The 19,836-nt window shown below is 39.9% G+C and overlaps 1 protein-coding gene across 1 annotated transcript in view; it reads left to right on the forward strand.

The window, feature by feature from the left end:
• GTF2E2 (general transcription factor IIE subunit 2) overlaps positions 1 to 19,836 on the forward strand; it is a 48,571-nt gene that overhangs the window by 19,611 nt on the left and 9,124 nt on the right. The window contains exons 3-6 of the mRNA XM_039540812.1: positions 4,343 to 4,434; positions 5,109 to 5,216; positions 7,145 to 7,327; positions 17,394 to 17,487. Coding sequence (XP_039396746.1) covers positions 4,343 to 4,434; positions 5,109 to 5,216; positions 7,145 to 7,327; positions 17,394 to 17,487 — 477 coding nt within the window. The remainder of the gene's footprint in view (positions 1 to 4,342; positions 4,435 to 5,108; positions 5,217 to 7,144; positions 7,328 to 17,393; positions 17,488 to 19,836) is intronic.

The following is a 19,836-nucleotide window of genomic DNA, read 5'->3' on the forward strand; positions in this document are numbered from 1 at the left end:
TTCATTTTTATGGTGTTATGCTTTTGCTAAACCTTAGCAAAGCTCCTGATTTCAATGCAAGTCTCTACAAGAATTAGCAAATGGGTCAGGGAAAGTATATATGAAAAACAAAAAAAAGTATTTACTTTTTTGTATTTAAATGTGACAATTTCGAATGTTTATTTCACAATCTTTTTAGAAAGTAACTTGCAAATAAAATTAGTACGTAACTGGCAGTGCGCCAAATGCTTCCTGCCTCTTCCGAAATGCCAAGCTGGATAGTGTGGGCGTATTAGCAGACTGAGTTTTGAAAGTTAATCTACAGTTCCCTTTAAAGAAGCAAGGGCATGCTAAATTTAAACACGGTGAATATAACACATTTTCTCTGAGTCTACCACTTATGTGATAACCCACTTTCTGAGTCTACTCCCAATTTACTGTGAATGATTGGTCCTTAGCAGAAGTCTCAAATAAATTTCCTAGAATACAATAGTGTATTAGACTAGATCCACAGAATATGTCGTTGCTAGTTGTACTCTGTTGTCGTACCTTAAGTAGGGGGTAAAAAAAAAAAATCTGACTAAGACTTTCAAAATAACTGTTGATTTTGAATGCCTTAACTTTTGGATACCCAACTGGAAACATTGATTTTCAGTGTCTGGATGCTGAGAACTGGGTTCAGACTGACTTTAGTAAGAAAATAAATTTCCATTTTCTGCTTTTATAGTGCTTACGGGCAAATGTGTTTTGCAGAGTGTTAGTGTGCTATGGCTTATAAAAAAGTATCCACCAACAATAGAATTCCCAGTTGGAAACCAAACCTTCAGAAATGGCATTAAAGACACGTAGGCCTTGTCTGTGCTAGTAATTTTCCTAACTGCCATTCCTGTGCTTCATTTGTGCAATCATCAGTCAAAGCATTGGTGGAGACAGGGCAACAGCATTTTTAACAGTGTGTTGTCTAACCCTGTTTGGAGCACTAAAAAGTCTTAATTTTGAGTTTGGGAAGGGCTTTGCTGGAGTGAATTAAGGACTGTTATAAAGCAGTAGGTTACAGATAGAGCTGAGGTGACTCTCCCTTTCTGAAGTGCCCTGTGTTTAGAGAATCATATCAGTTTATTAATTTATATTTTGTCAAAGATTGTGTTAAAAATCACATAAGACTGCTTCAGTGCATATACCAGCAACCAACCATAAGAAAGACTGGAAATTGTTGTTAAATTCTCATATACCTGGTGCAACCTACAAGTTTGCCTTCTCTACATTCTCATCCACACCACAGATGACTTGTCCTTCCATGCAAAATGTGCAACGTTTAACTCCAGCGATGTGAAGTGGTTAGAAATGGTTATTAGTTATTTAAAATATTAAAATGGTGTTGTGTTAACTTGGAGTCTTTATACCAAGATTAGATGGCTTTCTAAAAGATGTACCATAGTTCAATATGTTAATATTCAGGAATCACTGGGTGAAATTCTCTGTAGATTAGAGTTCTCAGATTATATTTTATAATGTGGCACACAATTTACAATAGAGAGACCCATTCAAAATTGTGAGGACAGCCCTTTTTCTTTTTCACCATCACATTTTGCTACTTCTCTGGTAACTACAGCAACTGTTTACAAAAGTAATAAGAAAGTATTTAATGTATTTTAACTGTCTTTTGGTTAAATTTAGTAGCTGGAAACGAAGAGCCAGTGTCATGTGACCATCCAACTCGCTGTGAAAATTGTTCAGTTTGGAACCTTCTGCTATAGATATTTTTAATTTCTGTTTTTCTGACTGACATTTGCTCATATATTAAATGAGACATTTATTTGCATAAGACAAGAAGATTGAATATTTTCAGAAACTAGTGCATATATATATATTAATGTACATGTTTGATGTAATGTTCACAAACTATTGTGCATGCTACAGTAACTGCTGAGAGAGATGTTTACCTGAAACACTGGTACCTTGGGTCAGCCACATTCATGTGACTATTTGACAGCAATAGCTAGAGATATATTCCTTCTCAGACCTTTTGATTGCAAGTACTATGTGACTAATTTTGTGACAGATAATGTGGCCGATATGGCTAAGAGGAAAGTTTTGCAAGAACTGTTCTATACTTAGATTGTAAGGTCCTTAGGTCAGAGACCGTCCTTTTATTCTGTGTTTATTCTGACGTTATTAAGTCCAGCCCCCTACACTATGGCAGGACCAAATAAACCTAGACATGGGTTTCTCAAACCATGGGTCAGGATCCAAAACTGGATTGCCAGAATGTTTCAAAGGGTCGCGTGGCAGCTCCTCCCAGCGGGGCTCGCCTCACTGCTCCAGGCATTGCAACCTCTAGGGTCCCAGCGCCACTCAGGATGGGCCCAGCTGTCATGATGATGGGAATCTGGGTAGGCCAAATTTGAGTGAGTAGCACTGCAACCCCATGAGCAAGTCACAACTCCACTCACACAAATTTGGTCCAGTTGGGAGGCTGGACTTGATAACGGGGGGCTGAGGTTGCAATGCCCGGAGCAGAGAGCTGAGCCCAGCCAGCCCCACAGTACAGGAACTGCAGGACCCAACCTCCCCAGGGGGCAGGAGCTGACTGACCAAAAGCACCCCAGAGCCTCCACCCCCAGACTATTTACTGGTTCGCGACAGGCCATAAACATTTACAGACAGGTCCCAACCCCAAAAAGGTTGAGAACCACTGACTTAGACCATCCCTGACAGGTGTTTGTCCAACTTGTTTTTAAAAATCTCCACTGCCAGGGGATTCCACAATCTCCCTTGGAAGCCTATTCCAGAGCTTAATTACCCCTGTAGTTAGAAAGTTTTTCCTAATATCTAACCTAAATCTCCTTTGCTGCAAATTAAGTCCATTACTGTTTCTCCTACCTTCAGTGGACACAGAGAACAATTGATCACCTTCCTCTTTATAGCTGCCCTTGTCATATTTGAAGACTGTTATCAGGTTCGCCATTGGTCATCTTTTCTCAAGACTAAACATGCCCAGTTTTTTTAACCTTTCCACATAGGTCAGATTTTCTAAACCTTTATCATTTTTGTTGCTCTCCTCTATATTTTCTCCAGTTTATCCTTTTCTAAAGTGTGGTGCCCAGAATTGGATGCATTACTCCAGTTGAGGCCTCACCCGTGCCAAGTAGAGTGGGACAATTACCTCCCATGTCTGATCTGTGACAATCCTGTTAGAGCACTCAAGAATGATTTTGCAACTGGATCACATTGTTGACTCATATTCAAATTGTGTTCCCCTATGTCCTCCAGATCCTTTTCAGCCTTACTACCATCTAGCTAGTTATTCCTCAATTTTTCGGTGTGCATTTGATTTTTTCCTTCCTACGTGAAGTACTTTGCACTGGTTGTTATTGAGATTCATCTTGTTGAATTCAGACCAGTTCTCCAATTTGTCAGAGTAGTTTTGAATTCTAAACCTGGCCTCCAAAGTGCTAGCAACCTCTCTCAGCTCAGTATCATCCACAAATTTTATAAGCATACTCTCCACTCCAGTAGCTGAGTCATTAATCATATTATCTCTGTGATTAATTTTTTTCATAACAGCCACTTAGCAGCTGCTACATATAAACAGGAAATTGCTCATATGTTTCATTCTTCATGAACTAAGGTGGAACATTTTTTCAGATTGTTCAGAAGTTTGCTTCACAGTGCCCCAAGTTAATGGAAATGTGAAAAGTATAGACAGTGTATTGGCTCTAGTTTGCCAGAAGGTAACAAATATCAGTCTGAAGAGTCATGCTGAGGGATTGTTTCATGTATAGAAACCAGTAGCAATGGCGTTTGATTCCGATACAGTTGGTGGACTTTGCTACTGCAATTAATTTAGATTGAAGCAGCTCAGATTAGAAGCCACATCAGAATAGAGAAGGGCATTTTAATTGGTATTGTATTGCTTGCAATTTTAAATTAAAATTTCTACTCCTGGCTCACAATGTCACGGCATATATGTACCATTCAGTCATATGGGTGGGTGGGAACCTTGAGCTTGCCTGTAGATGACATTCAGTGAATACAATTATAGTTGTTTAAAAGTTGGTGTCAACAAAAAGTCAAACATGAGATATTAAGCCTAGGAATTAAAATTTACTCCTTTGGTATTGATTTTTGCTTACCTCCTCTTTAAAGCATAAATCTTTACATTTCTGCACTTACAGAATTACATAGAGACCATATTTTCATTCACAAAGAGCCAACTGAAAGTGCCCAGGTCTTGACTTCTGAACTATGTGTACTTTTTATTTATGGTTGTAGTACCAAAAAGAGATGTATAATTGAAGCTGTGTTGAGTGCAAAACTAAAAATCTGTTTCTGAGAACATGTTCTTTTGCTTCTTTTGCAGACCACAGCAATGGGTCATTTAACTTGAAAGCCCTTTCAGGAGGCTCTGGCTATAAGTTTGGAGTCCTTGCTAAGATAGTGAATTATATGAAGGTATAGTCAGTTTATTTCAAGTATAATTTTTCTGAAATGTTTATACATATTTATCCACTTGTCATCTCAGAAACATTTATATAAGTTGACCTTTCATTGTAGCAGTAATATTAAGAACTTTTATCAGACATGCAGAGCTACTTGTTTAATGCCAAAAACGTCATTGATATAAAAATGGTCATTGTAAGATTCCCCAATGTTTGTATCCCAGTAACTCCAGCTCAAGTTTGCTCAGTTTAAAAGTAAGAAGATGGTTGAGAGTCTGCTGACGTAAACCAGAGATGAGAACTGATCAACGATTCAGGAACCATTTATCAAAATCTCTTTCAGGGCTAATTTCTTCCATATGTTTAGGAACGTCAACTATCCTTAAATTTATAATTTGACTTATTTCCTGTCATCAGCTTTCATTTTAAGTGCTGCCTTTCATCATAACAGACGTTATAGATTCATTTTCTTACTAGGTTTCCAGAGCAAAATGTTGAAGATTTCAGTCCTTGAATTAATATTTATTAAAATACTGTGCATCGTGACTTTTTTCTTTTAAATTAAAACAGCTAATTCTGGGGGGTGGGGATTGCCATAACATGTTACCAGTCTTAATAAATTGCTGTAGAGTTCATACTTTCATTAAGTACCTGCAGAGCTCTAATAGATCGTATTTATTTTATCAGACGCGGCACCAGCGTGGTGATACACATCCATTAACTCTAGAAGAAATTTTGGATGAAACGCAACACTTAGATATTGGACTCAGGCAGAAACAATGGTTAATGAGTGAGGTAAAGAAAACAAATTTTCAGACTCTAACTAATGACCAGTAATAATAAAACTCAACTCATATACATTTGCTTAATGATAAACTCTGTAATATAACTGTTCTGCTAAAAATGCTGTGTCCTCTTTACTTGTATTACTTCTCAAGAATAACCCAGTGCTGTAGTGATACTAGCTCTGAAACGGAAATGATTCTAAAATTGTGAAAGATTGTAAAACGAGTCATGTGAAGAGCATTTACAAATCTTGGTATAAAGTTAATTAATTCATTACTGATGCAATACAATGAGCCAATACTTGTCAAAGAATCTTAATGTATATGTTAAATGTAAAACTGCTCCAGCATTTGAAGATCTTATATTAACCAAAGAAAAACAGTTTGGCTAAAATAATATCTCTAGATTCACAGTTATTTACTGGTCAAGAGCTTTAGAATTTTCATAATACTTTGGTGAGCTAAGGATGGAGTGGTAGCAGAAGATCTGGGGGTGGGGTGTTAGGAGGTTACTGTTTTGTATATACTTTTCTCTTCCCATCCCATGTTGCCCCCATCCTCCTCCTCCTAACACACTTTTTACCTGATGAGAATGAATGTCTTTATGGTCCTTCAGTATGCTTTAGCAAAGTAAAATTCCATAAAACGCAATGATTGGAGTCTGGTGTCTTTAAATGTAATCTGCTTTTCTTCTGCTGCTTCATTTATGAGTGAAACATTACTTACATTTTTATTTAATACCAACTAACATAGACATATAGCAAGAAGACAATCAGTATATGTAGTAGTTACATTCAAAAGACAAGATATAGTAAAAGTAGTGTGGTTATAACAAAAGTATCTTGCAACATTCCACTGACACTAATACCCCTGCTAAATCCCAGAGATGTGCACCTGTAGGGTAAAATCCTGGCCCCAATTAAGTCAATGGCAGCTTTGTCGAGGATTTCACCATTAGAGCATTATCACATAGATGCTAAACTAAGAAGAAAACACTTTGTTAAATTATTATTGCATTTGTAAGTGATAATAAAGTGTGAACAAAGGCTCAACAGCATGGTAGTCTAGTAGGCTATTAACAGGCACATTATGGCAGTTCACTTTAAAGCTTTGGTGGCTTACATAATCTCTTGAGAATTTGGCAGGCTACCAAAGTTAGTTAACTTTTTTATGATGACTGTGTGTTCTCCCTCCTTTCTTCTTTCTGTGTCTCTTCTCTTTCTCCTTTCAGGGTCAGGCTGGCAGCTGCAGAAGAAACTAAGTAGGGTTGCTCTCTCTTGCAGAAGAACTTCCATTGTGGTACTGGCTGTGAAACAGGAACGTATCTTTATCATTTCAATTGTCCATGAAATCCTGTTCAGTTTCACTCTGAAGTTGCCATCATGGGTAAAGTTCTTCTGTGCAGGAGGTCTGCCCTTCTCAATTTCTTCTGCATCTGCTGGTGCCGGTTGACACCAGTTGGGGAAGACTGACTACAGATTTGTTCATCCCAGGGTAATGTCTTTCACATTTGTAACCTCAATATGAGATCAGTGCGATACGTTGGGTAAATAGTTTGTTTGCATTTTATGTCCAGATGAATTCATATTTTTGTATCCCCTGGTATTTTTATTTCTCTAATCTCCTTCCAAAAAGGAGCTGTGCAGCTTTTTCTAAAACAGTTGCCACAAGTGTCTTTATGGATCTCCCAGCCTAAGGTGCATTGTATAAATAGTGCTTAACCCTCCTCTGTAAAGTAAAAAGTACCATCATGATGAATTCTGCCTGTGCTGGATCTGAGATCCTGAATCCCAAGTCCCCTTCCTAATCGAGCCTGTTAATTGTCAGCTACAATATGTTGCTGGTGTGCCATCATTGACAGATGACAAGTCTGTTTAGTCAAATATACATATACATTCATGTTTTTTCTTAAGTTTAAAACTTATGTCCCTATTACAGGCTCTAGTCAGCAATCCCAAAATAGAAGTTATAGATGGGAAATATGCTTTCAAACCTAAGTACAATTTGAAAGATAAAAAGGCGCTGCTCAGGCTCTTGGACAAGCATGACCAGCGGGGACTGGGAGGAATCCTTCTGGAAGATATTGAGGAAGGACTGCCCAATGCACAGAAAGCCATAAAGGTAAGTAACACTTGTGACTCACAGTTCAATCTATTTGTCTTATCAAAGAGTAGGCTGGGGGTGACTTAATCACAATGTATAAGTACTTACATGGGGAACAGAAAGGTGGTAATAGAGGTCTCTTCAATTTAGCAGGTCTTATACCAAGACCTAATGGCTGGAAGTTGAATCTAGACACATTTAGACTAGAAATAAGGGGCACATGTTTAACAGCATGAGTAATTAACCTTTGGAACAATTTACAAAGATTTGTTGTTCTCCATCACTGGAAATTTTAAAATCAAGTCAGGATTTTTTCTAAAAGATCTGCTCTATGTCATGCAGGAATTAATTCAGGGAAGCCATGTGGGCCTGTGTTATACAGGAGATCAGACTTCACAGTGGTCCCTTCTGGTCTTAAAAATGTCTGAATCAGCGATCTTTTCACATACTGTAATTGTACTTCAAGATACTGCAATGACTCATCTCCATTCTCTGGTAAACTGTCATAGCAGTAACTGCTTCACTTTCACAAAAGCAGACTTGGCTCAGTGAAGTGCAAAGCCTGTGTTACTCAATGCAAAAATAAAAACCGTATTAAAGTACTAAGTTACAGAAAAGTAAACTTGAATATTACAAAGGCACTTATGCGTTAAAATTAAATATTTGAAAATCCCTTCTCCCTTCACTCATAGGAGAAACATTGAATCTTGAACTCAGGAAATTGTAGATAAATGATTTATCATTTGCTTAAATATTGATATGTGATCTTAATCTTTTTTTTAAAAAAAATAAGGATTCTTGAAGATCTTTTTTAAGAACTAGCAGTCTCAGGAAGAATCCTGGACTATGGTAGTTTTGCTCATGATTCATAATTCTAAATTATTATGTATTTGTTTAGAAAACGTAATAAAAAATTGTAAAAAAAAATATCAAATCAAGATGGTAAATTAATGGAGAAATGATGCCACAGCTTTGCCTGTCTATTGTAGGGTTGCCAACCCTCCAGGATGGGCCTTGAGTCTCTCAGAATCGGCATCCATCTCCTGGTGACTGTTGAAAGCAATCCAGGAGATTTTAATAGGATATTTTAAGAAAATGACATTGTTATGTTGTGGGGGAAATCTCCTGGAATAGCTTCAGTCAGAGTTGGCAACCCTAGTATTGCCACGTAGCCTGATCCTGGTCAATAGGAATTGAGTACTCAATTCAGATCAGCTTTTTTAAGGCTCAGGCCCCTGATTAGTTACTAAGGCCTTGTCTACAAACAAACTTGCACCCATTTACCTTAGTGTGTTTTTAAATTGGTTCAGCTGAACCAGTGCAAATTTGTGTGTAGACACTCCTATTTTAGTTTAATAGTGGTTTATTTTCATTTAGCTTAATCTGGTTCCTTAATCCAGTATTATGCATTGTTCTCTATTAGCTTCCTTCATTCTTTGCAAAGGATGGGCCTGATCTAAGCATGAATCAGGGTTGTATAGTGGATGAAGCAGTTGTTCGTATGACCCCTACCTTGTTTGTAGATAGAAGTTGGAAGAGGTGTAGTGACTAAGGCAGGAGGTTGCAGGAAGAGAAAGGATAGGAAGTGTCCGCCTGGAGAACTGGACTCATCCCTGACTCTGCCACAGAATTCCTGTGGCCTAGTGGGCAAATCACTTATGCCAAACACTTCACACATGACCACTAATTATGTGTTCATAATTTTCTGGGTGCCTTGCTTGAGACACCTGGGTCCTTATTTTCTGAAGTGCTGAGCACTCTCAACAGATGGCAGCTGAAATCAGTGGGAACTGTGGATATTCAGCACCTCTGGCATCAGAGCAGTGTGGTCTGGAGGAGTGACCATAATACTGGGAGTCAAGAGACTTTTGCCACTGATTCACTGTGTGGCCTTGGGCAAATGGCTTCTCTGTTTCAGTTTCCTTGTGTATAAAATGGGATAGTGCTGCTTTACCTCCTACCACCTAAGAGTGCTGTGATGACTGATTAGTTAATGTCTGAGCGTGCTTAAGCAGAGAAATAGAAAATTACCTCCTACCCAGAAGTCCTCCATTTTACTAAGTTCCTCCTGCAATATTTTCTAGTGCTCTCTGGGAAGTGGAGGACCAAGGTGAACTCCACTCCCCGTCTCCCTGTCTTTCAAATTGTTAAATGTTGTCTACCAAAGAATGTAAATCAATGAACAATTCAAAATAAAATTCAGATCCTTTAAAACTACATATTGATATGTCATCTCACTAATTACATATAAATACTGCCTGTATTCTAAAGATCAAGTCTTTTGGGGGATCTGTTCAGTCTTCCAGAGCATATTCTCACTTCTGAACAGTTTCCTGCAGGGCCTCACTTCCTGACAAAGTGCTTGCCGGCTCAGGATGTCTTTGTTACATCAGAACACACTGAAGATGAAAGCCCTTGTGTCACAGCCGCTGTTTGTTGAAGAACTTTTTCCTTTCTCCAGTTTCCCACGGAAGTTGCCACAAACATCCTGTGTAATGTAGAATCTGATTAAATTTTTGCAGGCTCTGTCCTGCAAAAATATAAGCACTTTATATTATTATTATTATTTTAATTGCACTCAACTGCTGCTCCAGTGTCAATTTTAAATTAAAGGTTTCATCCATCCAGATTCATCCTAGGTGTTATCTGTTCTACTGAGGATCTTTCCCTCACCAGTGTGAACTTATTATTAACTGACTCTTCTCTTCTCTTGGTTTCGCTATAATTGGTGACCTGCATCATAATGCAAAATGTCCAGTTTTGTGGCATCCCTTACACACTGCATCCTTTACTGGACTTTTTTCCAGCTCTGAATTGGTGTCTTATCACATCTTTCACAACTTTTCTGTTTGCTATTTATAAACGTTCTTTGGTCTCCCACTCTCTAGTTGTGCACTGTTTTTACATTATGCACTTAATCCCATTGCTCCTTTCAATTTGTTCAGCTCATCTTCACTTTGTCAAAGTTGTCAGACGTGGTGTTCATTTTTCTCTACCATCTATGTCTCATTGCTGCTTCCTTATAGTTTCTTGCATTCTTGCTTTGTTACAGCTTTCACTATTGCAAGATCGGGTGGTATATGGCAATACTCCAAAAAGAACCTTTTTTAAAAAAAAAAAATTAAGGTACATATCCAACTGTGACATTACCCACGGTACAATCTGGACTGTTGAACAGCTGTGTCCCCTCTGTTCTTGAACCTGGGGTGCCTCTTAAACTGTTTCTCTGTGAGAGCAACACTCCTGGTCTGCCTGCACAGCCTCCAGTATGTAAATCACTCCCAGCCACCCAGGAATTACACTATGGACAACACCAGCAAACTCCCAGACTTCCCCCCAGAAAGGTGTCTCTTGTTCTGCCCAGCACCCTCATGGACAATATCAGCTCATGTAAAGTCTGTCATTTCATTAATAGTAAATGATATGCACTAATCTGATCTTAGATGGAGTTTCCCAAACCCACACTGGTTTAGATAAAACAATACAACAAGTCTCTTAATTACAGAAAGATAGATTTTAAGTGATTACAAGTAATGAGGCATAAAAGTCAGAATTGGTCACAAGAAAATAAAAGATAAAACACAATTAATATCTAATTTAACAAGCTAAATAAATTCAAAGCAAAGGTTTCTTTCACCACATGCTTTAGCAGTCTTATTGGCTGGATTTCTTTCATCCAGGACCCCTCCCCCAGTTCAGAGTTAATTTCCTTGTCCTTCAGGTGGCGTTGATGCCAGGGGCAGAGAGAAAGGGAGGGGTATTTTGGGGCATCTGTTCCCCCTTTCTTATAGTTCTCTTTTTCTTTGAAAATCCTCTCCAGCTGAGGTTCAGGAGACAGAAGGTCTGTGGGGAAGGGAACCTCCGGCTCTTTCTTTGCCAAAATGTTTTTCTTTCTCGCACCCTTTTTCCTGCCGAAGAATGTCCACTTAACCAGGTGATAATCCATTTGATTGTGTTGACACCTGGCTGAGGCATTGGTTTGCCTTTTGTCTCTGAGGAACTGGTTTGTGGCTGTGTTTCTAAACTTGGAACATGTCTCAGTAGTGTTATACAGTAGAATCTTAAAACTTTATGTACAATGTTTCCACGCATATTTTCCAGGACAGGAATTATCAGCAAATTATGAGCTTTCAAGTGATACCTCACAAGGCATACTTCGTACAAAATCCATCATAATCTTGTAAAAACGGTGAACATGAGGATACAGACTGTCACACCTATACACGCCCACATCCATATATCATTTGAAAGCTTATGTTATGTACATGTAGATGAGCTATGATGTGGACCTGGCAAGTGGAGCAGTAAGTCTGTAGGCGAGGTAAAATAATGGTACCCAAAATGAGACAGTATCATTTTTTCATAGTTGCAGAAACACTGCAACAGGACTATGAATTTTCACTGTTTAAGTTAATTTCAACACCTTAATATTAGAGAGTCAGAGTGCGTGGGGGAGTATCTTTTATTAGATCAACTTCTGCTGGTGAGAGAGACAAGCTTTTGAGCTTACACAGAGCTCTTCTTCTGTGTGGCTCAAAAGCTTGTCTTTCCCATCAGCTGAAGTTGGTTCAATAAAAGATATTACCTCACCCACCTTGTCTCTCTAATATCCTGGGACTGACATGCTACAACTACACTGCATACAACACCTTAATATAGTGTTTATTGGTCAAAGCTACCAAATGACAAAGTATTAAAAACATTTTATTGGTTTTGTTCGTGCAAGTATTTTTTTAGAAATGATGAAGCTATTTAGCATGTGGCAAAAATGGCAAATATCAACGTTTTGCAGTGTACTAACATGAAATGTTTTCACGTCACATATTCTTAAATGTCAAAGTGTTTCACAAGTGATTATAATAGTGTTCTATATTTTCAATTGAAATTTGCTGACCAGATGAGTCTCACTGAAGGTTGTGCACCAGCAGCAGTGGATTGCATGCCCATAGTTTGTACTACATAGTGGGTCGATATAAATATACATGAATTCCTAATTTAATGCTTCTCCATTCATAAGTTTGTATACATACAATGTAGCATCTCATCTGCCTCGTGGAAGGTTTTATCTTGTAATTGCCTATGCATGCAGTACTAGCCTTTGAAATGTTCCAGAAACTAGATTTTTAATTCAGTGACACTTATGCACAGGTCAATATTAGTATTAGAGATGACAGTACACAGCTTCATATTATGAATATGCAAAAGTTATGAGAGAAAGAAGTGGCCTAATAAAAAATAGTGAAGACAAAGACAACAAACAAGTTTTACCTCTGCACTGAAGACGGATGAAGAGCATGTTACAGCTCTTACCAACCATGTCATTAACAATGTGACAAAACCCATTTGACCCTGAATCAGATCCAGAAGTGCTTATCAACGTATCTACTGGACTGCATGTAACATCAGATGTTCAGGAGTCTACTGAAAATAGCAGATGTTGGTGAAAAACAAATGGAGAGATTTGCCAGAGGTATACTTGATTCTGATGGTTGAGGTAGCTTCTTCAGCCTCGTCAAGAAATTGGCATCAAAATATTTGTTGACATGGCCAAGAAGACCAAAATTATGTCTGGCAATGGAGGGACAATCACAGCAGCTATCAGTCCAGAAATTGTGTTCCGCGGAGCTCTGTACTTAGTAAGATGCAGAGATGATGGAAAAAAATTCTAAACGTGGCATCCAACAAGCAGTCACGTGTGAATATATGGTTCAAAATGCACCTGAGAGTGTGGGAGCACTTCCAGTGCACATTTGTTCTTGCTGGAGGCTTTTCCAGTGGTGAAGTAGCAAAGTCCATCACTGGTAGAGGTGTTGAAGAACCTCTGTACAGTATAGTACTCAAGAAGATGCAGACACAAGGATGCTTCTGCATGCTGTATGTGCCAGGTGGCTTCTTTTGGGTCTCTTGGTGTCAAACGAACCTGCATCTTGGAAGGGATTAGACTAAATGACCCTTGTGGTCCCTTCTAACCTTATGGTTCTATGATTCTAGGCACCATAGTAATTAGATCAGCTGATGCAGATGTTTTAGTCCTTGTTGTTAACTACTTTCTAAAAATGGAACACCTAGATAACATGGATTGAAACAAGTGCCATTACCAGCATAACTGACAAGTGTCATTTTATACCCATGCATGCAATTTGTGGTACACTCCTGGTTCCTTCAACATACTTCCTGATGTATGTATGTTAACAGAATGTAACTTTGTGTCATTCCTATGTGGGGGGAGGAATCTGTTGTTGCCAAAGCAGAGGGATCTTACCACTTCAGAGATCTTGCCAAATTGGCAGAGAGTGATTGACAAGCCACAATCTCTGCATCAAGGAAGTTGGTAGCCGTGTTGTATGACCAGAGCTAGAAAGAAAAGGAGACTCGCAGAGACCTGAATTGCTTGCACCTCAGTTCTAGCCATCAGAAAGGACAGGTCAGTGGCCAAGCTCCCAGCATGTGAGGACAGTTTGAAGGGCCTGTCAAAAGAGCAAACAAAGATTTGGATGCCTTTGCACATAGGTAAACCAGACATTGGATCACCATTGCAACACAAATGGAAAAATATGGATGATGATCTACTTCCTGTATTCTTCAAGGGCCCAGTGGCCTCTGAGCTTCTTACAAGACCTTATTTGTGCCTCTGTCAGTACGGATTGCTGCACAATCAACTGTCAGTAGTTAAAACAATTTTCCCTCCACAGTAGGCTGTGAGCTGAACCCTAAAAAAATAGGGTACCTTTTGGGTGGGCAAAATTTCGTCCTGCACTTTGAATAGCTCTATGTCAACAGATGATAAAAAGTTATGGTGGGCCTTCCTGCAGAGTAGCTTAGTAGTACAGTAGAATCTCAGAGTTACAAACTGATCAGTCAACCACACACCTCATTTGAAACAGGAAGTATGCAACCAGGCAGCAGCAGAGACCCCCCAAAAAAGCATTGTGCTAAATGTAAACTACTAAAAAATAAAAAGGAGGGGGGAGAGTTTTAAAAAAAAAATTTTTTGACAAAATAAAGAAACTATTTCTGTGCTTGTTTCATTTAAATTAAGATGATTAAAAGCAGCATTTTTCTTTTGCATAGTAAAGCTTCAAAGCTGCATTAAGTCAGTGTTCTGTTGTAAACTTTTAAAGGACCAACCAAAACATTTTGTTCAGAGTTATGGACAGTTCAGAGTTACAAACATGCCCATGGCATTCGTAACTCTGCGGTTCTGCTGTAGAATTAAGCCTGAATTTTTTTGCTAGCATTCAACTTTTGAAAAAATTCTTAATATGAAGATTTTTTTATATAATGACTTGAATAAAACATAATTAAAATGACTTTCATTTAACACATTGTTCATTAGTAAGCAGAAAGGAGCATTTTGATATCATAAGGACATCTATTTCAAATCTAAATCTACAGAATAATATATAATTAAACCATTCCTGTCATCTAAATACTACATAATGTAATAGAAATGTCTTTTCCAGGTTTTTTGAAGCTTTTTCAATGCTACTAATTTTGTATGTTCTGCCATAACTACATTGACGAGTGACATATCAAGCCCACAATAATATAAAATGGATAAATCACTAATAATACAGTATTCAGCATTTGACCAGAATGTCTGACACACCCTGGCACCCCAATATTCACCATTATCATGTAATTATGTTGTGTTTTGTTCAAAGTATGCCTTGTGAGGTGGTATTCTAAAAGTTGATCTGCTAGACATTAGTATCTCATTGGATTGTACGTGCTATCATCGTATGGGAAGTTATGAAGTTTGGCTATGTATCTGTTACTGAAACGTGTTGTGAGGTTGAAAACACCCACAAGGAGCTTTCAGGTACAACAGTATAAAGGCCAAACAATGTTGATGACTTACTGAGGACAAGCACAAGGATTACCCCAGGAACTGTGTACAATGGAAAACTCTCAGAGGTAGCACTACACACTGGGAACTGTTTGACCCAGGTCACAGCAAAAGAGTTTTCCAGCAAGTGGGAAGAAGATAAAAAAAGGGGGACAATGACATCATGATGGTACCTCACTCTCCCTACAACAACACACCAGGAAACACCTGAGGGACAAGGTCTGAACTGTGGGAAGTGATGGTCCCAGGCTGGAGGGATTTTTAGCCTTTGTATGAAAACCTGGGAAAGCCAAAGCAGCTTGTGCCTTAAGAATCTGCCAGCCTGTTTATCACTCAGGGTGAGAATTTGCTAATTCATATCCTACCTATCTAGTGTGTTAAGCTCAGTTTGCTTTTTTATTTATTTACAAAGGTAATCTGCTTTGATCTGTTTGCTGTCACTTACAATCACTTAAAATCTATCCTTTTGTAGTTAATAAATTTGTTTTTGTTTTGTCTAAATACAGTGTGTAGAAATTATAACTTGGGGCAGAAAGTTGTTGCATATCTCTCTCTGGATTGAGAGAGGGGTGAGTTTTATGAGCTTACGCTGTACAGTTCCCTGTGCAGCACAAGATGGTATAATTTTGGGTTTACACTCCAGAGGGGGGGTGTGTGACTTAGCAACTGGGAGGTGACTTAGCTGAGCCTTCCCATTCAGAGCTGATCTCAGCATCTGTGTGAAGCTCAGCTGGGTGTGTCCCTACCTGTGTGTATGCTGATGAAAGAGCAGGCTTGGAGAGCGTGGGAGCTTATCACAGCACCTCAGTGAGAAAGGGAGCCCAGGCTGGTGGGTCAGATGGGCTCAGTGGTACCCGAGTTCCAAGTGGCACCCCGGGGGGAACCTGTCACAGTGTCCTTTCCACTTATATCATCATCTTCATCCTTTGAACTGTCTTCCGTTTTGGCATATTCTCCTCACCCTCATTCGTGGTCTCACATGTTTGCATCCTATATACCAGTGAGCATTTGACAGGTTGAAGAGTAATGAGGATATGGGAAAATATTGTTGAGCTTCCTTATATGGCTTCTTTGTATGTGGCAAAAATCCATCGTGGCAAATGCTCCCAAAATCCCATTCTTCTCATGGCTATAATTAAATGGAACCATTTGATTCAATCAGAGAACTTTTTTATGTCAGATAGGGAATTTGGAATTGTACCAAGTGAAACACACTAAGGCAATGAAAAGAATCAGTACTTTGGGGATGCTTAATAAAATCCATGAAGTCATGTATTGTTAGTTTGGGCACAAGCCATTTTTGTCTGGCAGAGAATAGATTAGCGAATAAATTTGCATTAGCATTTAAAGTGCATTAGGATGGTAGTTGTCAAATTCATCCCAGGGGCAACGATCTTTGGAGCAGAGGGCAAAGATGTAATTTATACACCCTCGCTGAGCGATAGACAATGTGGTATTTACCACTGTATGGAAGAGGAGTAGTGGCTCTACATGGCCTGCCTCCTTGCTGCCAGCCACAATTTTCCAAAGTGATGCACAAATCCAAAGCTGTCTCACCTTAGGATTAGTTTGGGGAAGGTCACTCTGTTGAGATGGGGAATGGTTTGAAGGTCACCGTCCCTTGCAGAACCGTGGGTGAAAAGTTGCAATATCCTTTCCTTCTCAGACTGAATCTTTTAAAAGTTCCTACGTTTGTTTTTAATTTCTGAGAATGAGATAGTTACATTGTCTTATACAGTTTCTTAGTACTTTATCTGATGTATTATTTTTATCAAAATAGACACCCATGTAAGCACCCCAAGTTTGTACTCAGTTCTACTCTGTAATTGAGTTCTGTTAGAGTTTTAATATCAGCCATAAGACACGAATCTGCTTAATCATAAGCTCTAGATCTTATAGAAACCATATAAAATCATATTGGTATCTCAGTCTCCTTTTTCTGCCAGGCACCCATGATGCTCGGCTTACTCCTGAGGAATGTACTCATCATTCAGTACCCTGGCACATTTTGATAGTGGTACAGAAACATATTTTGAAGCCAATCTAATGCCACAATAATCCTTCAAAACTGATATTTCACTGCAAAGTAAGAGTTCATCTTACCAGACATAATGTTAAAGGTTTTTCCCTGCTCCCTAGCTAACTGACACAGCAGAAAATTGGACTATGTTCATTTTATAAATGGAAATACCAGAAATACACACTAGTAGTTTGACTTCTTTTTTTCCATTTGAGGCTTTAGGGGACCAGATCACCTTTATTACTCGTCCTGATAAGAAAAAAATCCTTTTCTACAACGACAAGAGCTGTCAGTTTACAGTAGATGAAGGTAGGTGTGTTCTTTATAACTTTTCTACTTGTAATTGATCTGCATGTATATTTCATTTGGTTTTTTTAAGCACCTGTACATAAGTAATTTTTAGGTATTATGGTCTCTTAAAACACCTCGATGAATCAAAATACTAAATAAATCCCAGTCTATCTCAAATTGCATGTTTTGTTAAATCAACTGGCCTAATAGATGATGAGGTGGGTTCACAGCCTTGGATAGCAAATCTCAGGTTTCAGGAGGGCCACATCCATCCTTCTTTCCTTATAGCCAGATGGGAGGAGGGTCCCAGAGCTTTTCTGTGGAAACACAGGGTCACCGTATGGAAGAGGTCGAATACTTCGAATGTAAGCTCTTTGGGATAGGGACTGTCTTGTTGTTCTGGGCTTGTACAGCACCTTGCACAATGGGGTTCAGGTCCAGGACTGAGGCTCGTATGCATTACAGCAATGCAAAGAAATAATACTACTACTATACTAGTGAACTCTTATATTGAAAATAGTAACTTACTCTGTAATCCACAGCAAAAATCTTGTGGATGGCTTCTGCTCCTTTTTCACCATCTGATAGGCACAAAGGGAACAGAACAGGGCAGAGTATGAGCCCCAAAGTCTGGATCTTGTTAGGAGAGTGGAGTGGGGAACCACGGCCTAGGGACATGGGTGTGAGCAGAGGGAGCGGGGAAAACAGGCAGGAGAGGGCAGAGTCAGGAGTTGTGCGGTGGGGGGATAGGAGCTGGGCATGAAGAGCAGAGGGCGGGGGACAGAATAAGGGAAGAGGGACGGGGTGGGGGACTCCGGGATCGGAAGGGACAATAACTACTAGAGCACACTCCTCTCCAGAACACAGAACTGAGCCCAGGATTCCCTTGCTGTCTGGCAAATAGCTGTGCAACCCAGTGGCTAAGTGTGTCTCCATTCTGCGCACTGAATGAGGCAGGGTCCTGTGGGAAAAGTAGTGTGTGGTCATGCCATTACAGACTGTATCCTAAGGCGTTCGCACAAGGTTTGGGTGCGGGGGAGGGTGAGGCTTTGCGGAGGATACTTTCAGATGATGTACTTGCCATAACGAAGGAGAGCTCTGTGCAAGCTCGATAGCTTGTCTCTCTCTCCAACAGAAATTCACCCACCTTGTCTCTCTAATATCCTGGGACCATCACAGCTGCAATAACAGTGCGTGCAGCAATTGCCAAAGTAGCATTTGTTCTACTCTTGGCAACTTCAAGTCTCTTCTGGTACAGCAGGAGAAACGGTTACATGTCAGATTTGCACCAGATGATGAAGATTAATTAAATTATGTTGAAAATTTATCTTCAGAGGAGCTATTCATATAGTACAATAGTGCCTAAGATAGCATCTTACGTTAGAAGAAATGAAAACAGTTTTACACTGAACTTTGAATTTAATTTATTCACAGGACCATTAAAGCAATAAATAAAAGTTGAATATGTTGAGCAAATGTATAGTGAGCCATTCATTGATCTTTTAAGAGAATGCAGCAAGTGAAAATGCATATTGTAGATTGATTCCTTGCAGGCTACATTTACACTTTCAGTAATAGCTTTATTCTGGGAAGAAGTTTTAGAAGTTGCATCACCTAAGACATAAGAAAACTGTAGCTCTCTCCAAATTTTGGTGAGTGAGTCTGAGACTTAAGTTCCATGTTTTCCTTTTTTTGTCTTTAAATTTTCAACCCAAACTATGCCTGGCAGGCAAAGATATAGGCCTTTCAGCCTTGCCTACCACAGGGAATTCTTTTCCCACCATTGCTAGCACTGTTCAGCTCCACCATTAGTTGCAATGTTGGAAACCCGAGGGCAGGTGGCTCGCTAATTGAGAATGAGCATCGTGTCAGCTACTCCTGTTCAAAAGAGGTCTGTATGACCCAGTGCTGAAAACCCAAGCAGGCCATTTACACTAGGGACCCCAATGTAGAAACCCAAACCCTCTGCCCTGGCCCCACCCCAGAGCCTGCACCCCCAGCCGGAGCCCTCACCCCCCCTGCACCCAAACCCTCTGCCCCGGCCCTGAGCCCCTCATCCCTGGCCCCACCCCAGAGCCCGCACCCCCAGCCGGAGCCCTCACCTCCCTGCACCCAAACCCTCATCCCTGGCCCTGGGCCCTCATCCCTGGCCCCACCCCAGAGCCTGCACCCCCAACCGGAGCCCTCACCTCCCCCACACCCAAACCCTCTGCCCCGGCCCTGGGCCCTCATCCCTGGCCCCACCCCAGAGCCTGCACCCCCAACCGGAGCCCTCACCTCCCCCCCCACACCCCCACCCTCTGCCCCGGCCCTGAGCCCTCATCCCTGGCCCCACCCCGGAGCCCTCACCCCCCCACCCCACACCCT

Source organism: Mauremys reevesii, linkage group 5 (assembly GCF_016161935.1).
Source record: "Mauremys reevesii isolate NIE-2019 linkage group 5, ASM1616193v1, whole genome shotgun sequence".
NCBI lineage: Eukaryota > Metazoa > Chordata > Testudines > Geoemydidae > Mauremys > Mauremys reevesii.